This window comes from Oryctolagus cuniculus, chromosome 19, assembly GCF_964237555.1.
Source record: "Oryctolagus cuniculus chromosome 19, mOryCun1.1, whole genome shotgun sequence".
NCBI lineage: Eukaryota > Metazoa > Chordata > Mammalia > Lagomorpha > Leporidae > Oryctolagus > Oryctolagus cuniculus.
In genome coordinates this window covers 30921991-30943806 of record NC_091450.1, presented here as the reverse complement: position 1 = coordinate 30943806, position 21816 = coordinate 30921991, and the positions used below count along the sequence as shown (strand labels likewise).

Genomic DNA, 21816 nt, shown 5'->3' with positions numbered 1-21816 from the left:
TCACTGGCTTTTTCTGGAAATAGCCATCCCCATCTAGGGCAGCCTGGGCAAGAGGCACAGCCCCTGGTCCTTGTGGGGTTGGCCTGGCAACCTTAGGCTGTGAGCCGGTGCTGCCCTGCTGGCTTCCCCCTGCCTGCCTGCAGTTGTTGGTGGAGGGACAGGCTTTCTGGAAGGAGCCCGTGGTGGCCGACAGCCGGGCGTGGTCTAGGGCAGCCGGGGAAGCGCAGCCTAGACTGGTTGCATTTCCATCGTATTTTAAGGCACACTGGCACGTGGGAAACCGCTGCCTGTTCTTCCACGTCCCCCTCCTGTGCCCGACCCTGCTTACCTTCCGAGACGAGACGAGATCGGGCGTGTTTCGGGTGGTACAGCTGTAGACCAGAATTTCTGTGAATGGCTCATACCGTTTGTGGTGTGGTATTTGGGTCCAGGACAGCCGGAACCAGCCAGAAGCCGGGAGAGCAGGGAGCCTTGACCCCTCCCAGGGTTTATGTCAGGGGCCAGCCAGCTTTCTGGAGGCACTGCCCTCAGAATGCAGACGCAGCCGAGACAACTTGGAGGCAAGTGGATGTGGCTGGGCCCAGTGAAATAATCATTCACAGAGACAGGCACATCACTCACAAAGACAAGTATGTCTCACACAGACACATCAGACAGGCTGTCCCTTGGAGACAGGCTCGTTACAGTCACAGGTGCATCACTCAGCCAGGTGTGTTACAGGCGCATCACTTGGAGACAGGTATATTGCAGGTTGTCACTCAGACAGCCTCATTACAAACACAGGCGTGTCACAGGCACATCACTCAGGGACAGCCTCGTTACAGACACAGGTGCGTCACAGGTGCATCTCAGCCAGGTGGGTTACAGGCGCATCACTGGGAGACAGTCTCGGTACGGACACAGATGCATCACCCAAAGACAGGCTCATCACAGGCTGTCACTCAGAGGCAGGCTTGTTACAGACACAGGCACGTCACAGGTGCTTGACTCACAGAGACGGCACGTCCCAGCACGTCATAGACAGGCGTGACCGCCACGTGCGCGTTCCTGTTTCAGACGGTGCGGTGCTCGTCAGGTGCTGACGTGGTCTCTGGAAGCTGTGTTGCAGGCGTGGCCGCTAGGCTGCCAGGTTGTGAAGACGGCCCCTTAGCCGAGTGTGTCTGTCTCTCCCACGTTTCCTCTTTGGGTCCCAGGAACACAATCCCCAGGTTCCTGAGGTTTGGGTGGGTGAGGGCACGGCCCTACCTCTGCAGGGGCCCCGGCGTTCTGCCCGTCAGTGACCCGCTCTCCCTGGGCCTGCCGCCTGGGCGGCCCTGACCCACAGGCCCTTGTCCCCGCAGCCCGCGGATGATGAGAACAGTGACAATAGCAACGAATGTGTGGTGTGCCTGTCCGACCTCCGAGACACGCTGATCCTGCCCTGCCGCCACCTGTGTCTGTGCACCTCGTGCGCCGACACGCTGCGCTACCAGGCCAACAACTGCCCCATCTGCCGGCTGCGTGAGTGCTGGGCCCTGCTCCTCGGAAGGCTCTGGAGGTGACGGCCACGCCGCCGCAGTCCCGGACCAGGGTAGACCCGGGGCCACAGGTCCCTTGTGACCCAAGGAAAGGAAGGGCCATGGCTCCCTCACCTGCTGCACAAGGCGTCGGGGTGCTTTGCGAGAGCCCTGGGCCCTCCTCTGCCCTGTGCTCCGGCTCCGGGAGGCGCCCCAGAGGTGCTTCAGGGCAGGAGTCCGTGGTGACGGTTGACTGCACAGGACAGCAGGGAGGGGAACCAGGACAGGGTGGTAGGCAGGAAGTTGGCGGGGACTCGGTGCCCTGGGCACCATTCTGAGTGAGCGTTCGTCTCTCCCTTGAGGGAAGCTGGACTTTGTTGGTGCAAGCCCCCCAGTGAAGAGGAGACACCCACTTAGGTCCTGGCCGTGAGGGACGAGGTGTGGTCAGGGAGGAAGCTTCCATCTGGTGGGTTGCTGAGCCCTGGAACCAGGGCGTGGGCTGTGTGTGAGGTGGGCTGAGTGCCTGCTGCTGCTGCTGGACCCCGAGGGCTTCCCCGAGGTTGCAGCTAGGCGGAGGCAGAGGCGGGGTCTGTGCCACCGTGGTTGTCCCTGTGAGCCAGGTGGCCATGGAGGCTGCGTGAGTGCTGCCAGTGGGCCAGGACGCTCCAGGCGAGCCTGAGTGGTGGCAGGCAGCGCAGTGGAGCCCCGCTGGCCTCCGTCTGCGGAACAGGCTGCGGCGCCGGAGCTGAGGACCAGGGAGCCGGCTGGGGTGGGCCTTGGCGGGAAGTGCTGGGTGTCCAGGAGCTGTGTCGAGGGCTGAGCCTTGGTCCTGCCCGTGGCTTCTCTGCGCAGGCCATTTTGTTAAGGTCACTTCAGCCTGCAGTCCGGATGTGTGACTCGTCCCAGGACTGCAGTGGGGACCAGTGGGGTGGCCGGTGCAGGCGGGAACCTGCTGGAGGTGCCCTGCCGACTGACGTGAGTCCTTGCCTGCCGCAGCGTTCCGGGCCCTCCTGCAGATCCGAGCTGTGCGGAAGAAGCCAGGGGCCCTGTCTCCCATCTCCTTCAGCCCCGTCCTGGCCCAGAGCGTGGACCACGATGAGCACTCTGTAAGTACCCTTCCTGCCTGGCCGGGCCGGGCTGGGCCCGAGAGCCGCGGCTGCTGGGGTGATCCTTGGCTGCTGCTGAGTTCATGGCTCGGTGCTGGTGACAGGAGACAGGCAGGTTCCGCCATTGCGCCCAGCCTGGGAGCCCCCAGGGCCTGTGAGCTCGGCCCCCTGGGATTGCTGCATAGCTCTGGCTTCCGGCAGGCTGGGGTCACACTCTTCACTTCCCTAAAGACGCTCGGATGTGGAGGGGCGAGGACGGGAGGAGAGCAAGCAGGTGGGTTGGGTAGTGAGCAGACTGCAAAGTGTGGAGGAAATGGAATTCAAGGGTTGACTAATTTTGGGACAAAAAATGTTGAAAATCCCACATAGTCTCCTGATGTGCACACGTTTCTTGTGAAGTTTTAAAAACCCTGCGTATGTGTGCATTTCAGCCTTTTGTTGGTACCAAAATCATTTTTTCTCTTTTTAAAAAGACTTACTTATTTGAAAAGCAGAGTGAGAGCTCTTCCATGTGTGCTTCATTTTCCAGGTGGCTGCAAGGCGGGGCTGGGTGGGGCGGGGCGGGGCAGGCAGCTGAACTGGAGCCTGACCTCCATCCGGGTCTCCCGTGTGGGTGCAGAGGCCCATCACGTCTTCTGCTGCTTTCCCCGGCACATTAGCAGGGAGCTGGATTAGAAATAGAGCAATAGGGGCCGGCGCCGCGGCTCACTAGGCTAATCCTCCGCCTGCGGCCCCGGCACCCCGGGTTCTAGTCCCGGTCGGGGTGCCAGATTCTGTCCCGGTTGCCCCTCTTCCTAGGCCAGCTCTCTGCTGTGGCCCAGGAGCGCAGTGGAGGATGGCCCAAGTGCTTGGGCCCTGTACCCGCATGGGAGACTGGGAGGAAGCACCTGGCTCCTGGCTTCAGATCGGCGCGGCACGCCGGCCGTAGTGGCCATTTGGGGGGTGAACCAACGGAAAAGGAAGACCTTTCTCTCTGTCTCTCTATCTCTCACTGTCTAACTCTGCCTGTCAGAGAAAAAAAAAAAAGAAGTGGAGCAGTAGGGAGACGAACCGCTGCCCAAATGGGATGCTAGTGCTGCATACAGCAGCTTAACCCCTGTGCCACATTGCCAGTCCCCTAGCCCACTTTTCCACAAACCCTTTCTTTAGAAAGAAAGTAAGCATGGGAGGAGGCTTGCGCCTGAGACGATTCCTTTGCTCTCGGGGGCACACACCGTGGTGGCAGGCGTCACGTGTGCAGGCTGTAGGATGTTTCTGGAAAAGGCCTTCAAGCCCAGACTGTTGGCTTCTCTTTCCAATCACAGCTGGAGCAGAGGTGTGGCTACCCCTGTCACCCCCCCCCCCCACTCCCTGGCTCTGTGGGGTGGCCGCTGCCTGCTGGGCCCCAGGAACACGGGCTGTGAAGCTAGGCCCTGCGCTTGAGAATCAGCTGTTTTGGTGGAGCGAGGAGCAGCGTCGGGTTTGCTTGGCCCCGGGAAGAGGCTCGCGGCCTCTCGGAGGGCCAGGCTGGTGCTCGGTGCCGATTGGGTCCACCGGCGCTGGTTTCTGCCCCTGCTGGTTTCTGTCCTGGTGGCTGAGGTGTCGCCGGTCCCTCTGTGTTTGTCCATTGGTCCTGGGTCCTGAGTGAGCAGAGAAGACCCCTGGGAGTTCAGGACAGCTGGGCCCGACGGGGTAGCGGCACCTGCCCCCTGCTGGGCTGGCAGGACCCTGGCCGCGACCCTGTTTCCTGCTGCGGTCCCTGCCCAGCGCATGAGCACATGTGCCCCAGGGAGCCCACACGCGGCGTTCTCTCCAGTGAGCCCTTTGGGGCTGCCTTTCCTCCCTGGCCATCCTTTGGATTTGGATGGTGATGCGTTTACTGCAGGGCCATAGCTGGCGTTGGTGGGGAGCATGTACCATGTGGCTTCAGGCTTTGAGGGTGCCCAGTCCCTCCCACCCTGCCCTGGCCAAGACCTGCTGCTCCTAGGTGACCCACACCTTGGGTGGGTGGGCGGGTGGGCAGTGGAGAGCGAGGCACAGCTCCTGGGGGAGTGAGCTGTGCACATGGCCGCCCAGACCCCTGGGAGAGCTTGTGTAGTGTGGTCTCCAAGTTTCCTCTGAAAGTTAGGTTTGCAGAGCTTTCGGTCACTGTGTGCCTCTAGGCTAGCAACCCAGAGACCCCGGCCCGCCAGCCCCCGTGCCGGATGGGGGGTGGTAGTTGTAAAACCTATGATTTTTATCTTGACAGTGTCCCTTTAAAAAATCAAAGTCGCACCCTGCCTCCCTGGCCAGCAGGAACCCTAAAAGGGACACAGTAAGTGCTGGGTCGCAGGGCTCCAGTTCTGCCCCGCCCTGAGTTTTCAGCCCTCAGGCAGCCCAGGGGTGGGTGCGGTCCAGCAGGCGGACCTGCCCCAGAAGGGAGTTTGTAGGACGAGCAAAGCCATTGCTGTCCACGCCCTGTGGCAGGCGGCAGCTCACAGCTCAGCCGTCGCCCTTCCTCCGGCTTCGCCTCCACTGTCAGTCCCTGAATGCCCTGCACCCCTTTTTCTTGCGGCAGTGGAGAAGGTGGGACTAACGCTGCTGGTCTGTGCAGGCCGCCTCCCTCACGCATGCGTCTGGATGCATCCCCTGCTCTTGGCCACTGGGGTGTCAGCTCTCTGGGCCAGGGCCCTTGTTTTCTGGCATCTTCCCTGTGCCCTGGGAGCAGGATGGGGAGAGCCGGAAGGTGCGTGTGACCAGGCCAGGCCTCCACCTGGCATCTCTGCCGCCCCGGGGGACCCTGGTGTGACTCGGAGAGGGGGAGGCCTCGGAGATGAGCCTGGAGAGAGGTCCTTCCTCTGGGGTGGGAGCGGTGCAGGGCCTCTCCACCTCGGAGATGGAGGCGGGTGGGGATGGGGCGCCGAGGCCAGAGCGCCACAGGCCCCCTCCTTTGTGGGGAGCGCTTCTGAGCACCGTGCCCCTTACTGGTTCCCGGAGAGCGAACCGGGGACCAGGTCAGCCCCGCCCACGCAGCAGCCTCGTGGCTTCACCTCTGTCCTTAGTGCCTGGGCTTCCCCCTCCCTCACCTGGTCAGTTGATCCACCCGGTGAGGGCACAGTGGCTCCTTCCCCGGGGGTCCATCAGCATGGCCTGGAGTGTGCAGGCCCTGGCGCCCTGGCCAGGACGGGCTCTCCGTGCTCTGCAGCTCCCCTGTCTCCCGTCGTCTCCTTCACCCCGGCACAGCTTTGCTGCCCCACTGCTCGCTTGCTCTCCTTTGTCACTAACCCTCCTCTGCTCCCAGCCGGGCAGGACCAGACAGCCGGGTGGGGCTGGCCGAGCCGTCCTCACCCATCATCCTGGGCATTTGGGTGTCCGGGGGCGGGGGAGCCGATGGCCGAGGGAGCCCTGGGCAGGAAGTCTTCGCGGCTGTAAGGGAGCCCTTGGCCGCCCAAGCCCTGGCAGGTTGGGTGGCGGGAGGAAGCAGGCCTGGTGAGTGGGATGTCGGCGTGGTGGCCGCGGGCAGGGAGCCTGGCGGGGTCGCCCTCACCTGGCCCTTGTGCCCACAGAGCTCGGACAGCATCCCGCCCGGCTACGAGCCCATCTCCCTGCTCGAGGCGCTCAACGGTTTACGTGCGGTCTCCCCGGCCATCCCGTCCGCCCCCCTGTATGAGGAGATCACCTACTCGGGCGTGTCGGACGGCCTGGCCCAGGCCAGCTGTCCCCTGGCTGGGATCGAGCGCGTCATGGACAGCGGCCATCAGAAGGGCAGGCTGCGGGGCGAGTCTCCCGACAGGTGAGCAGTGCAGGGGGGCTTGCTGTGGTCATCATGGACAGCGGCCATCAGAGGGGCAGGCTGCGGGGTGTCTCCCGACAGGTGAGCAGTGCAGGGGCTCGCTGTGGTCGTCATGGACAGCGGCCATCAGAGGGGCAGGCTGCGGGGTGTCTCCCGACAGGTGAGCAGTGCAGGGGCTCGCTGTGGTCGTCATGGACAGCGGCCATCAGAGGGGCAGGCTGCGGGGTGTCTCCCGACAGGTGAGCAGTGCAGGGGGCTCGCTGTGGTCGTCATGGACAGCGGCCATCAGAGGGGCAGGCTGCGGGGTGTCTCCCGACAGGTGAGCAGTGCAGGGGGGCTCGCTGTGGTCATCATGGACAGCGGCCATCAGAGGGGCAGGCTGCGGGGTGTCTCCCGACAGGTGAGCAGTGCAGGGGCTTGCTGTGGTCGTCGGTTGTGTTCCGACATGGAGGACCTAGAGCCCCAGGAACAGGGTGCCTCTCCCCGCCCGGGAGCCCCTCGAGCTGCAGGGCCCCAGGACGTGTGGTCCCTTGGCATCTCCCTCCATCAGTGCCACCATTGGCAGCAGTGGCAGCAGGCACTGGGCCCCTAACAATGAGGCAGCTGTGCGTTGTTTTGCTCTTGTCGTCTCTGCTGGACGAGCCTGGGCCGTGGGCTGTGCCTGGCAGTGCCGCCTCCTGGGGCTGGCCTGGGGCTGGCCGGGGTCAGGTGTGGTTCCGTGCCGGGTGACTGTCCCCATGCGTCGGTCTTTTCAGTAGAGAAGCGTAGGGAAGGCACCGTCTGTCCGGTCCCCGGGCCCTGGCCTGGCAGAACCACTCCAAAGGTGTGAGAAGGGTGGGTGTCTGAGCCTGCAGCCCCCCCGGGATCTACCGCCAGGCGTCAGGGTTCGTCCTGGGCCTTTGCCGACCCAGGCACTTCCCGTGGGTCCTGGTGGGCGTGAGATGCCCTCCCGAGTGGGTGGCGTCTGTCGGGACTGTGCCAGCCGCACTCCAGCCTGCTCTCTGCTCTGCCCCCAGCACCCTGCGGTCCCCATCATCCCCCATCCACGAAGAGGACGAGGGGAAGCTGTCAGAGGACTCGGACGCCCCTCCTCCGCCCACTGGGGTGGAGCTGGCGCTGCGGGAGAGCAGCTCCCCCGAGGTGAGCCCTCTCCACGGTTGCCGCCGGCGCAGGCCCACTGCTGCCTGGCCGCGGCCGTGTCCTGTGGCCACAGCCAGTTTGTGCCTCGTTAGCCTTCGGTTTGCTCCTCTGGGGTGATTCCCGTCGATGGGGTCACGGTGAAGGCTGTGGGAGGGATGCAGGTGGGTGCACAGTCCGTGAGGCCTGGGCCGCGGCGGCCATGCTGGCTGCTGCCCTGCTCTGGGAGCGCGCACAGACGTTCCTCTCTGTCCTCTCTGCTGCCCAGAGCTTCCTGACGGATGAAGTGGACGAGTCCCCGCTGAAGCAAGGTGAGACCGCCTGGCAGCCTGGCTCGCTCCCCGTCACGGCGTTGGCCTGGGTCATGGCGTTGGCCCGGGTCATGGCGTTGGCCCGGGACCGGTGATGCCCCTGGTGTGGCCGGAGCAGGGGGTCACCGGGCCCCCTTGTGTGTGTCCTCCAGGACCGGTGGGCTGCCTGGGGGAGCGAGGGGAAGCCATTTTTGTTTTGTCTCTGAGTTTTGGCGAATTGCCTTGTCTTGGGGCCCCCTCGCCTCGCTAGGGCGCCAGCCCCTGGGGTTTGGGCCCGGCGGTCATGACTGCTGTTGGCTTCAGGGAACCCAGGGCTCGAGGCTGGCCTTGGGGGTGCCGAGGCCACTGGGGGGTGCCAGAGCTGGGAGGTCGCCCGAGCTGCTGCACGGCCTGCAGATGGGACAGGCCCCAGCTGCCCTGCGGCGTGCCCCGCCCCTCCCTGGAGCAGCCTCCCTCCAGCCAGGCCCGGGGCCACGGTGCAGGACCCTGTGTCTGCTTCGGGTGCTCATGGTCTCAGTGGAGAACTAGAACAGGGGTCCCAGCCACATCCCCTGCCAGGGAGCCCCGTAGGACGCCGCCTCCCCATCTTGGCCCAGTCCCGGTCTCCGTCTGCACACCCGGGTACCTCTGCTTGGCCACAGGCAGCCCCCTGGCTCACTCGGGTCACGTGTCCAGGTGGCCCTGGGGCAGCCCCTGTTTGCCAGTGGGACCTTTGTCCCGGGGTCACCTTCAGGACAGATACAGAGCTGGGGAGGCCTCGGTGTGCGGGGGAGGGAGCAGCCCCCGGAGCGCCAGGCGCTGCTACTTCCCAGGGCAGCCGGCGCCAAAGGTCTGAGGCGCCTCTTAGCGCTGGGTCTTGCTCTCGGCATGTGCGTGTGCAGTTTCCGTAATAAAAGCAAGGCCTGCTCTGGAAGGCAGGAGAGAAGCAAAGGGAGCGACCCCCGAGGGCCCTGGAGGGGGTGGCGGTGGGTCTTGACCTTGCCCCTCGCCTGCCGCAGGAAGCAGAGTGCCGTCCATCGAGGACGTCCTGCAGGACGGCAGCCCGGAGCACCACGGCCTCGGCCAGCCAGGCCCGCCGGCCGACATCTACCTGCCAGGTAACCGGCCGGGCTAGCGTCTGCTCTGATACCTGCTGCGAGCCCCCACTCCTGCTGACCCCCAAAGCACGACCCAGGCCAGAACCGGGTGTCCACGGCAGCTCCCACCCCACAGGCTCACCGAGCAGCGGGGCCTCTGCCAGCGCCCCCTCCCAGCCTGGGGGCGGGAACACTTGTGAGGGGGAGGTCCCCGCTGCCTGCTTCCTGCCAAGGATTGCTCCGCCTTCTTTGCGCCCTGGTCCCTCCTGTGGGCCTGGTGGGCCCGGTGCTGCCTGTGTGGGGAATGAGCAGTCGGGCCTCCGCCTGGGAGTGGGGAGCAAGCAGGTGTGTGCTGTGGGGAGGAGGGCCCAGGGCTCTGGACCACCTGCCGGCCCCAGGCTGACTGAGGGACCTGCCCAGGGGGAGCTCCCGTGCCCAGCCAGGGCTTAGGACAGGTGGTCCAGGGCATGAGGTGACCGGCAGGGGTCTTGCTTTGTCTCCCCTGCACGTCCCGAGGCCCAGGCCGTCAGCTGCTTTGCTCTCTACTGGCGTCAGGTTCTCAGCCTTAAATCTGGATCCCAGGACAGGGACGGGAGTGCGGGCTCCCTGATGCTTGTGCCTCTGGCCACCGGCCGCCTGAGGCTCCGGCGTCGGGGTCAGTGGCCGTGCTGCCTGCAGTGTGGCCTCAGTGGCTGCTGAGGGAGCTGGCTCCTCATGTGGACCGCTCAGCCCTCTGGGGTCACCTGTGGCCCAGGACTGGGCATCGGTGGCTGTGATTTGCTCTGGTTGGAAAGTGCTTTTTTTAAAAAAAATTTTAAAGATTTATTTATTTACTGGAAAGGCAGAGAGTTAGAGGAAGAAATCTTACATCCTCTGGTTTATTCCCAGGGCTGGGCCAAGCCTAACTCCACCTGGGTCTCCCATGCGGGTGGCAAGGGTTCAGGTAGAAGGGGCCGTCTTCTGCTTTCCCAGGTGCATTAGCAGGGAGCTGGGTTGGAAGTGAAGCAGCTGGGGCTCGAACCGGTGCTTGCAGGAAAGCCCGCATCGCGCGTGGCGGCTTCGCCCGCTGTGCCCCGACGTGGGCCCACCCCACTTCCAGCCGTGCAGCGGCCTGTGTGGGCAGCCTGGGGGCGCAGGGTCCCCAGGTGTGGGAGAGCAGGGACTGTGGTTTTCATGGCCCACGCTGGCCTGCCCGGAGCACAGCCGCAGCAGGACAGCAGACCACGTGCTCTGAGGACCTCAGGGTTTTCGTTCTGATGAACCTGGGGGACAAGCAGGGGTCGGCTGGGAGAGGGACCTCAGCCTCTGGTGCGCGCTCTGACCTGAGCTCACAGCACCTGGAAAGCCGTGCCTCACCGGTGAGACCAGCACCTGCGGCTGCGCCTCCACCTCAGGCCAGCGTCTTGGGCCTTCTTCAGGGCCGGAAGCGGTGGTGCCAGATCAGCCCCAGGGCCTGACCCGTGGTGGCCGCGTCACTGCTGCCGCGGTCTGCGGGCTGCGCCTTCCTCAGCGCCGGTGCCGCCTGTGCTTGTCCTGCAGGGGCGTGGCAGCTGCCTGCCCAGCCGCACACCTGCATGGCGCAGCCCCGTGCAGTCCGTGTCTCCCGCCCTCCCGGCGTGGCCTCTCTGCTGCTCTCCCTGGACACAGCTCTCGGCCCCTTTGGCATCTCCGTGTGCTCCACATCCTGACACACCAGGGGCCGCTGTCCTTTGCCAGGCTGTACCGCCAAGCCCGGGAGGGCAGAGCGTGGCTCCCTCGCAGCAGGGGAATCCCACAGGGCCGTGCACACCTCGTGCCCACCCCGGAGCTTCCCTCAGCCCAGGGGCTCCCTGTGGCAGCCAGAGGTAGAGCTGTGCGGTGCCTGTGCCCCCGGCACCCTCCCAGGCCTCTGGAGCAGAGGGGAGGCAGCGAGGCCGTGAGGCTGCGCGTCCCAGCTCCGGGCCGGCCCGGGTGCTCTTCGCCCGTGCTCTGTCCTCCCTCGCAGCCGCTCTGGAGTGGGAGCTGGGTTTCCAGGCAGCCGCCATCTGTGCCGTGGGTCACCTGGGTGTGGATGACCTGCTAACTGCTTCGTCTGTCTCTCCCTCCTCTCTGCGCAGCCCTGGGGCCCGAGTCCTGCTCTGTTGGTATAGAGGAGTGAGCTGGTACGTGACCACCTTCACGCCGCGTCGGTGGCTCTGCTGGGCGTCCTGGGAGCCCGCCCTTGCCTCCCCACCTTGTAGGGCTCCCCTCTGAGTTTCTGTCCTCAGCCACAGGGATGCTGGCTTTGCTTCCACAGCTGTCTTCCAGCCGCTGCTCCTCTGCCTCTGAGAGGTGGCCTCTTGAGGTCTGGCTGTTGGGGCTGGAGGTGTCGCCAGCAGGACCGGGCAGCCTGGCCAGACTCTGGGAACCTCTGCCCCCAGCAGAAGGCAGCACCTGAGGCCGAGGGGCCCTTGGCAGCTTCGGGTGCTCCCAGGGCGGACGTGCCGGGCATCCCGGGCATCCAGCAGGCTGGGGCCTGCCTCCTGGCCGAGCTCACTGGTCACAGGGAAATGTACCTGGTCCGCAGCCCGAGGACACGGTCTCGCGTCCCGCCCCGACATGCACTGCACGAGTGGCTTGTCCCTTTCTCTCCCCTCTGTCGTCTGCACGGTCTCCATGGCCCTGACACCACCGTGGCAGACGGTGGTGCCCGGTGCACTGCTGGGCCTTCCGTCGCCACCCCTGCCCTATCCCTCCCGGCTCTGGAACCATCGGCCATCGGAGACTCGGAGGCGCCAGCCGGGGCTGATGGCCATCATCAGGGTGCTGCCCTCTTCCAGGGTGGCCCACGGGGACGCTCGACGGAGCCAGTTTCAGGAGCACCACCGGCAGTGGGCAGTGGGCTGGACGGCCCCCTCCCCTCTTGAGGGTTCTGGGCTGCGGGCACATGAGCAGCAAGGCTCCTGCGGGGCGTCCGCCTGGAGCCGCCCTGGAGGTGGTGGCAGCCCCCACGCTGTGCAGGCCTGGTGCTCCCGACCACAGCCCCTCCCTCGCTCGGCTGGTGGCTGTGGGGATGGGCAGGTCCTGTGCTGCTGTGCCCCCGCCCCAGTGCAGGGACAGTGCCCTGGGCACAAGAAGCCTCGGAGGAACGTGGGCGTCTCCTGGGCCCCAGAGCCATGGCTTGCGGGGCTGCTCTGGGCACCGATGCTCTCACCGGGTCTGCTGGCTGCTCCCTGGCTCCAGCCTAATTTGGTCTTTGCAGGAGGTGGCTGCTCAGACCCCGGGAAACGCAGGGCAGGGCAGGGGGCCCAGAGGGGCCGGCAGCCTGCGGAGCCCACTGCCTTCCATCCCGGGCTGGCTCTGCTGCTGGCCAGAGGGGTGACCTGGGCTGCAGTGTCCCCAGGCCCAGTTACTCGGCTGTTCCCGCCACACGCAGTCCCCACGGGTGGTGGGGGCGGGTGACTCGGCCCGTGTGGCCGCTCGTGACCCCTGCCTCTGTGCTCCGCCCGCAGGATGGTCCACCTCCATGGAGACCACCGGCGCCCCCTGGCCCCCGCTCGGCGGCACCATTCCTGACTCCGGGACCACTGAGCTGACTCCACTCTGAGCCTGACCAGTCTGGTAGCTGGGGGTCCTCAGCTCCCAGACCTCGCCGAGGGGCTGCCCTGGACCCCGGTGTGGCCCTAGCCCTCCTGTCTGCATGACCCAGGTGGACGCCAGCCCCGAGGGCCTTGGGCACACTGATCGAAGAGCACAGTGGACTGCCCTTCAGGGCCCTTTTTCTACCGTCGGTCTGTAAGTGGCCCAGGAGGACAGCAGCTTTGTCTCGGGTGCCCTGGCCGGGGCTGGGGTCCTGCCGTCCAAGCGGCCTGGGCTGGCTTCGCCTCGACCCCAGCTGGGGAGAGGGGGTCGGCGCCCCAGGAACTCAGCACACCAGCTGCGGAGAAAGGCGCTGTCTTCACAGGTGTCCCGGGAGGACGCGGGGGCCGGGCACTGTGTGACGGGCGGAGCGCCGTGTTCCTGGGCCCTCACCCCTCCCTGCTGCCCTGGGCCCCACCCCCACCCCTACCCCCACCCCCTCCTCGCCTGCCACTTGGATGTCCCTTTATGTCTCTCCTGGGTGTGTTCTGTCGGGGGTCCTGCCTGGGGGACAGGGGGCCATGTGGCTTCTGAGGTGCCCTTGTCTTCAAGACACGGCCCCTGGGCAGCGGTGTGCCCGCCGTGGGGTTGTAGGGCAGCCCACCGCCCTCCCTGGGCTCTCGGGGGAGAAACCCTGCGGCGGCCAGCTTGCTGACGGCCCAGGGCAGAGCGCTGTCCACACACGTGACCCCCCACGTGACCCCCCACGGCACAGGGGTGCTCATGTGTGTGACTCAGGCCCCTGCCGTCGGCACTGCCGCTTGTCCTTCGAGGCCCGTCTTGGACTCCCGTGTGCTCTCATTTGGTGTACTGATTGGCTAGTTTTTTCTTCGTTTTTACTGTATATTTATAGTAATAAAATCATGCAGCAATACCATGCGTTCCCCCTGGGCACTGCACCGTGGGCCAGAGGCTGGACGGCGGAGTGGGTGGCGGCGACTCCTGCCCCTGACAGCCTGCGGCCCTGCGGCCCTGCGTGTAAGGCAGTGGTGACGGCGCAGGTTGGGAGCGAGCCGGGGTGAGGGCGGAGACGGTGGCTGCCATGCCCAGCAGTGAGGACCCACGAGCGGCGTTTGTGGCTCCCCTCATCCCGGGCCGTGGCTCTCGGGTGGGTGCCGAGGGCGCCCAGGGCCGTGGCTCTCGGGTGGGTGCCGAGGGCGCCTGGGGCCGTGGCTCTGGGGTGGGTGCCGAGGGCGCCCAGGGCCGTGGCTGTGGTGTCATTGCCGCAGCCCCTCTTGCCCGCTGGTCGCCCGGGTGTCTGTTGTGGGTGTGCTGGGTGCCAGCAGAGGGCACACAGTCGGGCTGGGCCTGGCCCTTGGGTTCTTCAGGGACTCTGACCACGTGGTTGGTGTGAGTCTCTTGAGGATGGCGCAGTGTTAGGGTGGAGAGGTGAGGTCACAGTAGGACCTAAACAGGTGGCCAGGGAGGGCTTCTCAGAGGGACATTGAATCCAGGCCTGGGGCAAAGGCCTAGAGGCAGGAGTGAGCCTGGTGGGTGTGCAGGGGAAGACCAGGGGACTCCTGGAGCAGCTGGCATCTTTAACAGGGCGCAGAACTTTCTAGAACCAAACCCTGGCAGGCCCGTGGAGTGGGGACTGCAGAGCAGGTCAGGCTGCCCACGCGGTTGGGTCTGGAGGCTGGAGCCCAGTGCTCAGCCAAGCTCCCTTGCCGGGGAGTGGCCTCACACCGCAGGGCCCCCGCGCCGGCCCTGCTCCCTTGTGCAGGCAGTAAGGGCTGTCTCCGCCCTCCCTCTACTCAGCCCGAGGGAGGGGGAGCCAGTGTTTTTGGTCCCGCGGCAGCTGACACCCGGGTCTGGCACAGTCCGTGGGCTCGCTGGGTTCTTAAGTGAGCTGAGCCAGCCCTGTCACCTCATTTCCCGGACACCCGGGTCCTTGGTGCCCCGCAGGCCTGAGCCTGGGCTTGGTGTCCGGGGGATGCGCCCCGTGGGTGAGGGACTGTCCATTTGCGGTCCTCTTCCCCAGGATGTGGCGCTACCCCGGAATCCTGGCTTCCCCCATTTCCCGTGCACCTCATGTTTCTGGCGGGTCCTGCGCAGATCTGGCGGCCTTCCCCGGGCAGATCGTGCCCACCACGGGGAAGACCGTGGCCTTGGGCCTAGGTTGTGGTTCCCAGGCTCTGAGCCCAGCACCGTCCTCCCCCAGTGGAACTCGGGGTGAACGCTCCAGGCCCTTCTCTGGCATAGTCGGGTGCCCCTCTGCTGTGGGCACGGGAGGAGACCGCGGGGTCCTGGCTGTCACCGGCCGCTGGTGCTGGGCAAGCCCTGGAGGGTGCCTGCGGACTGGGCACAGGCTCTCCTGGCCCTCGGGCTCCGGCAGCTATCGCGGGTCGGGTCGCGCTCGCACGGAGAAACTAGCGTATGGGTACCGTCGAGAGTGACCCAGCCGTTGGACTTCCTGCTGTCCCCGGGGCGCCCGGAGATGTTTATCGCGGACGGTCGGAACCCGAAACTCGCAGGCGCGGAGCCCTGCTCGCCAGGTACTCGTAACCCTGGTCCGGCGCGCTGCATCCTGGGAGTTGTAGTTTTCGAAGGCGGGTAGAAGTAAGTGCGTGTTCGGGTAGGCGGTGCCGCCGGGCGGGGCGCGTACCTATTGGATGGAGACTGGCGTGCACCGCCCCCTGCTTTTGCACACCGCCCGCTCCGCCTCCCAACGACGCGTCGAGAGCCGCGATGGGTAATACCCGGACGCGCGTCAGCGATTGGTGGGAAGGCGGGGTTGAGGCGCGCGGCCGCCCGCGGATTGGCGGGACGTGACGGGGGCAGGACCGCGCATGCACTAAAGCGGCGGCGGCGGGCCGGGTGGGGGTTGCGCCAAGATGTCGACGGCGGCGGTGCCGGAGTTGAAGCAGATCAGCCGGGAGGAGGCGATGCGCCTGGGGCCAGGCTGGAGCCACTCGTGCCACGCCATGCTGTACGCAGCTAACCCCGGGCAGCTGTTCGGCCGCATCCCCATGCGCTTCTCGGTGCTGGTGAGGACGCGGGCCGCGGGGCTGGGCCGGGGGCGCCGCGCCCACCCCGCGCCCGTGACCCGGCGCTCTCTTTGCAGATGCAGATGCGCTTCGACGGGCTGCTGGGCTTCCCCGGGGGCTTCGTGGACCGGCGCTTCTGGTCGCTGGAGGACGGCCTGAACCGGGTGCTGGGCCTGGGCCTGGGCTGCCTGCGCCTCACCGAGGCCGACTACCTGAGCTCGCACCTGACCGAGGGCCCGCACCGCGTCGTGGCGCACCTGTACGCGCGGCAGCTGACGCTGGAGCAGCTGCACGCCGTGGAGATCAGCGCGGTGCACTCGCGCGACCACGGCCTGGAGGTGGGGCCGCCGCCCGGGCCCCGTCCTCCGCCCTGGGGTTTGGCTCTGGCCCCGCGGAAGGCACCGATGGGTAACACGTCCCCGAGGGTCCCCTGGCCGGGCTGGGTGGGCTGTCGCTGTCTCCAGCAGTGGGGTGGGGAGAGGGCCTGGGGTCGGGAGCCGGGGGAAGGAGGGCCGGGACTGGGGCTCCCTCAGGGCTGTGTTACATCCGCCTTGCTGCCTGCCACTGCCAATCCTAGGAGGGGGAGAGGGGTGATGGGGCGGAGGGGAGGGAGGGGGCGGAGGCCCGACCCTGGGGAGGCGGGACCCGGCCGCGCTGAGGGGCCTACAGGGCTTGGGGCACCAAGGGTTGGGGAAGGTGGCGAGGGCTCTGAGGGTTTGTGGACGGGAGGGTCGGGGGTGCGGGCCAGCAGGGGTGTGCACGTGGGTGGAGCATGGGGCGAGCATGGGGCGGGCCCGGCCTGGGGCCGGAGGCTGCACTGCTTTCCGGGAGCTGGCTGGCCTCTGCCTCGCCAGACCCTGCCTGGGTCTCCATCGTGCCCCAGGCACACCTGGCTGCTGCACCCCGGGGCTAGCTGCTGACACCCCCCTCCCACCGCCAGGGCTGCGCCGTCCCGTCGAGGTCCCGGCCTCAGCCCTGGCTCCCGCCCGTGCAGGTGCTGGGCCTTGTGCGCGTGCCGCTGTACACGCAGAAGGACCGCGTCGGCGGCTTCCCCAACTTCCTGAGCAACGCCTTCGTCAGCACCGCCAAGTGCCAGCTCCTCTTCGCCCTCAAGGTGCTCAACATGATGCCGCAGGAGAAGCTGGCTGAGGCCCTGGCCGCCGCCACGGAGAAGCAGAAGAAGGCCCTGGAGAAGCTGCTGCCTGCCTCCTCCTGAGGTGCCCACCCGCCCCATGCCGGCGTCTGCCCCCCACCCCACCCCGGCTGTGCTCCCAGGCCTGGGCGTCAGCCGCCCCAGGGTGCTTGTGGGCAGCCTGGCCCAGCCCCGGCCGACAGCTGCTGGTTCCAGGGGCCCTCAGGAGCCGCTTCGTGCTGGCTGGGGGCAGTTTGGGCTGAGCTGTTGAGTTGATTTCCTCTTTCGTGGGTGGACACTGGGCACCGTGGATGAGAGCTGTGTTTTTACCCAGGACACCTGGGGCCCGGCTGTGGGTGGACTTGAGGAAGACGGGGCGGTCCCTCCTCTGTGCAGTGTGGGGGCACGCGCGGGCTCGGCTTGTGGGCTGGTGGTTCCCACGCTGGTCCCTGACCCTGACCCTGACCGCTGTGGCTGTGCGGCGCTAAGCCGGCTCTGACCCTGGCTTTGAAAACCTGCTTTTCTCCGCTCCGCCCAGGCTGCAAGCACCTGCCGGGGGATGGACTGGAAGCACAGGCTTCGTGGCAGAGCCAGCGCACAGGAGGCCACCACGGGCAGTCCCCTGCGGCCACGCCTAGGAGGACTCCCATGGTGCCGTGGGAGTCTCCACAGCCGGGCCCAAGGAAGGTGGTGCTGCTGGCTCCACCGCAGAGCTCAAGGAGGCCGAGCGTGGGAGTGGCACTTTGCTATGGAAATAAATCCCTGTACCTTGCTCACGCGTGTCCTGGGGACGTGCTTGGCTGCTGCGGCCTCTGCCTGCAGTCTAGGTGGGTTCTGGGGAGTCTGTGGGTTCGGGGAGCCAAGGTGCCCGGGATGGAGGAAGGAGCCCCCACCCCCAGCAGCTAACACTGTGTGTCACATGACCAGAACGGAGCCTCTCGCCAACGATGTTAAATTTTTATTTTCCAACTGATGGCTTTCCTTCAGGGGCCCTGGGCTCCCGCATCAGGGCAGAGCTCCGCGTGGCGCCTGTGTGGGTGAAGACGCTGCCTGCCCAGGGCCTGCCCGCTCTGGGCCTAGGTGAGCAGCCCTGTCCTGCCTCGGTCCCGTCCTGCCTCGGGGCCGGCCCGGGCTGCCGCCGCAGGGGCTACCACCCCATCCTGCCTCTGTCAGCCACTCAGCGGCCTGATCCTCTGGCCCCGCTGTGGCCTGGGCTGTGGCCGCCTGCTGTCTCCTGGCACAACTTCAGGGTGGACTGGTCACCCGACGTCAGATTCTGAGGAGGCAGAGGCCCTGGTGAGAAGGGAGGGGGGCGCGGCGGGGGCGGGCACCCCATGGGCGAGCATCTGCAGACGCGGGCCTGGGCCCGGTGGACACTCACCGGCCCTCAGGGCTAGGGCTCGCGCCACTTCTTCCCGTTCAGCGCCTGCAGCTTCTCCAGGCTCTGGGTCACCGAGCACAGCACGCGCCCTGAGGATGGGACCAGACGCTGAGTGCTGGGCAGGGGCTCAGGAGGCTGGGGTAAGATGGCGCCGGGGGGAGGGCTGAGCAGAGCCAGGCCTGACTCCAAAGCACGCAGACTTGCTTCCCACGCAAGGCAGTCTGCCACCCTGCAGAGAAAGCGGCTTCCGGAGGGCACTGCCGTGGGCCCAAGGTGGAGGCCGGGCCCCCCGGGAGCCTCACCCATCTCGTGGACGCGGTCCTCCAGGGCTCCCGCCAGCTCTGGGAGGCTCAGGTCCGGCAGGGACGCTCGCCAGCCTTTGGACCCTGCGGGCAGAAGCCAGGGTGGTCCGAGGTCTGTGTGCCCACAGCCCTGCCTGTGTCTTGAACCCTGGCAACCAGGAGACCAACCCTGGATACGGAGACTCCAGGCCTGACGGCCAGTACCTGAGTGACCTTCAGGGCTAAGACAGGAGTTCCCAAGACTTGTAATGTCACAGTGTGTCTTCCTGCTTGTGGTCCAAAGCGCTGACACGGCTGGGGCTTAGCACCGGCAGGGCTAGGCCCTGGGTGGCCCCACCTGGTCCCCACAGGAGGGGTGCAGTCCCTTGGGGCCTTCCTCAAGCCTGTGCCCCCCCCCAGCAGGTGAGGGAGGAGGGCTGGGGCGCGGGCACCTTCTCCTTGGACTCGATGCTGTGTGCCCACCCTCAGACCACACCCCGATGGCTCCGCTTACCCGCAGATGGGAGGGCTGGGCCCAGGGTGGCCGTGCCGGGGGCCTGGTCCTGCTTCACTCGGGCTGACAGCTCAGCTTGACAAGCTCTGCCGACACAAGCCCACGTGCCGGTGAGGAGGCCTGCGGCAGAGCCCCAGCCCTGCTCCCGGGGGTCAGGCGGGGCCCTGGCTCTCAGCCAGCCTCCGTGCACTTAGCGAGCACCCCAGGAAGCTGCGCAGCAAGCAGAAGGGAGACCCGTGTGGACCCCCAAACCCTGCCAGGAGGGGAGCTTGTGGGGAGGGGCGCTGGGCACGGCAGGTGAGACGCTGCTCGAGATACCTGCAGCCCAGATCTGCTTCCGATGCCAGCAGTGGGCCCCTGTGCCCCCAGGGACAGCACAACGAGCCCAGGCTCCTGGCGCAGCCCCGGACAGTGCAGACGGGGGAGTGACTAGAGAGGAGGCGCACTCTGCCCGTGAGGGCCCAGGCGGGAAGGACGCTGTGCTGTGCCGGCTGTGGGCCAAGCCCTGCCGCTCACCGCAGCTGGTCCAGGACGGCGGCCGCGTCGCGGGCCAAGGCCCAGGTCTCCTGCAGCCGGGCGTGGACGTCCTTGCGGGCGCCTTCCTGCTCCAGCAGGCAGCTCTCCACCACGGCCCGCAGCTCCTGCTCCTGCGCCACCTGGCCCCGCATGGCCTCCACCTCCTCGCAGCGCTGCGTGGCAAGAGCACAGGCTGGGAGGGGCCGCCCCGCGCCCGGCCCCGGCCCCGCCCTGCTTGCAGCCCCTCCCTCTCCTGCGCGGCCCCACTTGCTTTGTGCAGCTGGATGGCCAGTTCCTGCATCTCGGCCTCCAGGCGGTCGGCGTAGGCCAGCTCCAGAGCGTCGCTGGGGGGGCGCGCGCTGCTGTGCCAGCGGGCGATGGCGGAGGTCATCTTCCTCTTAGGTCCAAACAGCCTGGGGGTGAACCAGAGTAGGCGCGGGTCAGCGCGGGTCAGTGTCAGCTGCACACCGGGAGCCAACACGGGGCTCCTGCCGCCGCGCCCCCGGCCTGGCTGGCAAGAGCTTCCCTGCCTCGCCCCTAGCTGCGGTCTGCCCTCAGGAGCCTCTCAAACTGAGCCCCAGAGAATCCTGGGAGATGGAGTAGGGGCACTGGGCATTGTCCCCCCGCCCACACTTGCACTGGCAAAATCAGGACACTGCGGACCTGTGACGTCCATGGAGGCTGGGACTTGGGGGGGGTGCAGCCGCCTGAGGCCGAGCGAGCACTCACCGCCCACCTGCCCCTGGCCCCATGGCTCACAGGGGCCAGCGTGGGGCCTGTGCTGTCCCTGTGCAGGGGCAGGGAGCGCTGCCCAGCTGAGGTGGCCTGCAGGGGTTACAGGGCAGCGCCCCTCCTCCACTTCCTTGTCCCCCAGGAACCAGGCGTGAAAGGCCTGCGCATTCAGCAGCAGCCGCATGCACGGAGGAGGAGGGAGTCAGCACAGGCATCGAGGGGGAGGGGGGGGCTGCCCGTCACTGCACGGTCCGCCCCAGGGCCCAATTTAATTTTTGAGAAAGACCCCAACACGCAAGATGAACACGCCGCTGCAGGGGCAGAGCGTCCGCAGACCGCCCGAGGCCGGCAGCAGCGGCCATGCCTGCGGAACTAAGGCGCGAGGCGGTGCCCCGACGTGACCACCAGCAGCCCTCGCACTCCGCCGCGGAAGGCCTGGGGGCAGGCTGGCGCCAACTGGCAAAGGCGGCAATGCGTCCGAGACACGGAAGGCACGGAGGCCGAGGAAGCGCCCGTGCGCCCTGCGACTCCGGGCGGGCAGAGGGCACAGGAACCAACAGCGCCCTGAGGAGAGGCGCCCTGGCCGCGCCTGTGTCGCCACCAGAACCTCTCTAGGTGCTGGCAAAGCCCAAGCGCTGAAAGGGAAAGACCTGCGTCGGCCCGAGCGCCCGCGCCATTCCGCGGAAGCTGACCCAGCCCTGTGCCCCGGGCGGTGCTCAGCGCAGTTCTGCGGGCAAACGTGGCAGCACGCGGGCAGCGGCGCCAGCGCGGAGGCCCCGCGGGGAACACTCGGGAGCGGCGGGCACGCGTGCGGGGGCCAGCGTGCCGCAGCTGGCGGACGGGAGGGGAGCCGGAGCCGAGCCCCCCGAACTCACGTGATGCCAATCTCCTTCAGGTCGGTCTCGGTGAGCGTGAGGAAGATGCGCAGGTCCACGTCCTGCTCCTCAAACAGCTGCAGGTACTTGAGGCAGCCGATCCGCTCCAGCAGCGAGGCGAGGTCCTGGGGCAGAGGGGCGGCAGGTCCGACTCCGCGTGCTGCCGGGCTCGCCCATGACATTTCCATTTCAGTTCCCATTTCTAGTCCCAGAATTGCTTTCTCACCTGTTTTATTGCTTTTAGTGGAGTAACACACTTTCTAAGGCTGTTACCCCGCCGTTCCCTTCCAACTGCTCCGGGCAGACCCACCTGAGGGCCTGCGGGCAGGAGCAGGACCACAGGCAGTGTACAGCAGAGTGCGCCGCCCGGAGGTGGCCTGCTGCTGAGTCACACCTGGGCCCCTCAGAGACTGAGCCCAGCGCCGGTGCGCAGCCTGTCTGCCCTGTCACTCACTGGGGGGGCCGGCCCGTCTTCCCCCTCAAGCTCAAGGTGGCAGGGTGAGGAGGAAACGCAGTGGACAGGGCCCTTCCAGAGCCCTGGACGCAGCCCTGCCGTGAAAATCCCCGAGCCGCTGGCAGAGTGGGTAAAGCCACCGCCTGCAGCACCACATCCAATGTGGGCGTCAGTTCAAGTCCCGACTGCTCCACTTCCGATCCAGCTCTCTGCTACGGCCTGGGAAAGCAGTACAAGGTGGCCCAAGTCCTTGGGCTCCTCTACCCCTGCGTGGGAGACTCCTGGCTCCTGGCTTTGGATTGGTGCAACGATGGCTGTTGCGGCCAACTGGGGAGTGAACCAGTGGATGGAAGACCTCTCTCTCTCTCTCTCTCTCTCTCTCTCTCTCTCTCTCTGCCTCTCCTTCTCTGTGTAACTCTGACTTTCAAAGAAATAATCTTAAAAAAAAAAAAAGAAAGAAAATCCCCAGC

The 21816-nt window shown here is 66.6% G+C and overlaps 3 protein-coding genes across 10 annotated transcripts in view; 2 read left to right on the top strand and 1 right to left on the bottom strand.

Moving 5' to 3' along the window:
- Positions 1 to 13348, top strand: part of MGRN1 (mahogunin ring finger 1) — a 52017-nt gene extending 38669 nt beyond the window's left edge. For 2 of the 5 annotated variants that reach the window (XM_070063993.1, XM_070063989.1), the window contains exons 10-17: positions 1341 to 1500; positions 2493 to 2602; positions 4830 to 4895; positions 6127 to 6353; positions 7370 to 7493; positions 7759 to 7801; positions 8800 to 8898; positions 12348 to 13348. In XM_070063993.1, coding sequence (XP_069920094.1) covers positions 1341 to 1500; positions 2493 to 2602; positions 4830 to 4895; positions 6127 to 6353; positions 7370 to 7493; positions 7759 to 7801; positions 8800 to 8898; positions 12348 to 12442 — 924 coding nt within the window. In that variant the 3' untranslated portion in view covers positions 12443 to 13348. Of the gene's footprint in view, positions 1 to 1340; positions 1501 to 2492; positions 2603 to 4829; positions 4896 to 6126; positions 6354 to 7369; positions 7494 to 7758; positions 7802 to 8799; positions 8899 to 10973; positions 11019 to 12347 lie in introns of all 5 variants that reach the window. The other 3 variants (XM_070063990.1, XM_070063992.1, XM_070063991.1) reach the window with 3 other exon arrangements.
- A 362-nt stretch (positions 13349 to 13710) lies between these two features.
- On the top strand, positions 13711 to 17367 carry NUDT16L1 (nudix hydrolase 16 like 1). Of its 2 annotated transcripts, none has more exons than XR_007915642.2 (4): positions 13711 to 15461; positions 15539 to 15869; positions 16456 to 16678; positions 17132 to 17367. XR_007915642.2 is itself a non-coding variant. In XM_051836175.2 (4 exons), exons 1-3 carry the CDS (start codon positions 15309 to 15311, stop codon positions 16675 to 16677), a joined length of 636 nt encoding a protein of 211 aa, XP_051692135.1. In that variant the 5' UTR covers positions 13753 to 15308; the 3' UTR covers position 16678; positions 17132 to 17367. The 2 variants fall into 2 exon arrangements, 1 of the variants encoding a protein (XP_051692135.1); XM_051836175.2 differs by having other exon boundaries at positions 13753 to 15461; positions 15539 to 15799.
- A 169-nt stretch (positions 17368 to 17536) lies between these two features.
- ANKS3 (ankyrin repeat and sterile alpha motif domain containing 3) overlaps positions 17537 to 21816 on the bottom strand; it is a 29830-nt gene continuing 25550 nt past the window's right edge. For all 3 annotated transcript variants that reach the window (XM_051836161.2, XM_051836162.2, XM_051836163.2), the window contains 7 exons: positions 20893 to 21017; positions 19557 to 19698; positions 19286 to 19458; positions 18770 to 18855; positions 18277 to 18360; positions 17975 to 18063; positions 17537 to 17869 (listed from right to left, as the gene is read on the bottom strand). In XM_051836161.2, coding sequence (XP_051692121.1) covers positions 17987 to 18063; positions 18277 to 18360; positions 18770 to 18855; positions 19286 to 19458; positions 19557 to 19698; positions 20893 to 21017 — 687 coding nt within the window. In that variant the 3' untranslated portion in view covers positions 17537 to 17869; positions 17975 to 17986. The remainder of the gene's footprint in view (positions 17870 to 17974; positions 18064 to 18276; positions 18361 to 18769; positions 18856 to 19285; positions 19459 to 19556; positions 19699 to 20892; positions 21018 to 21816) is intronic.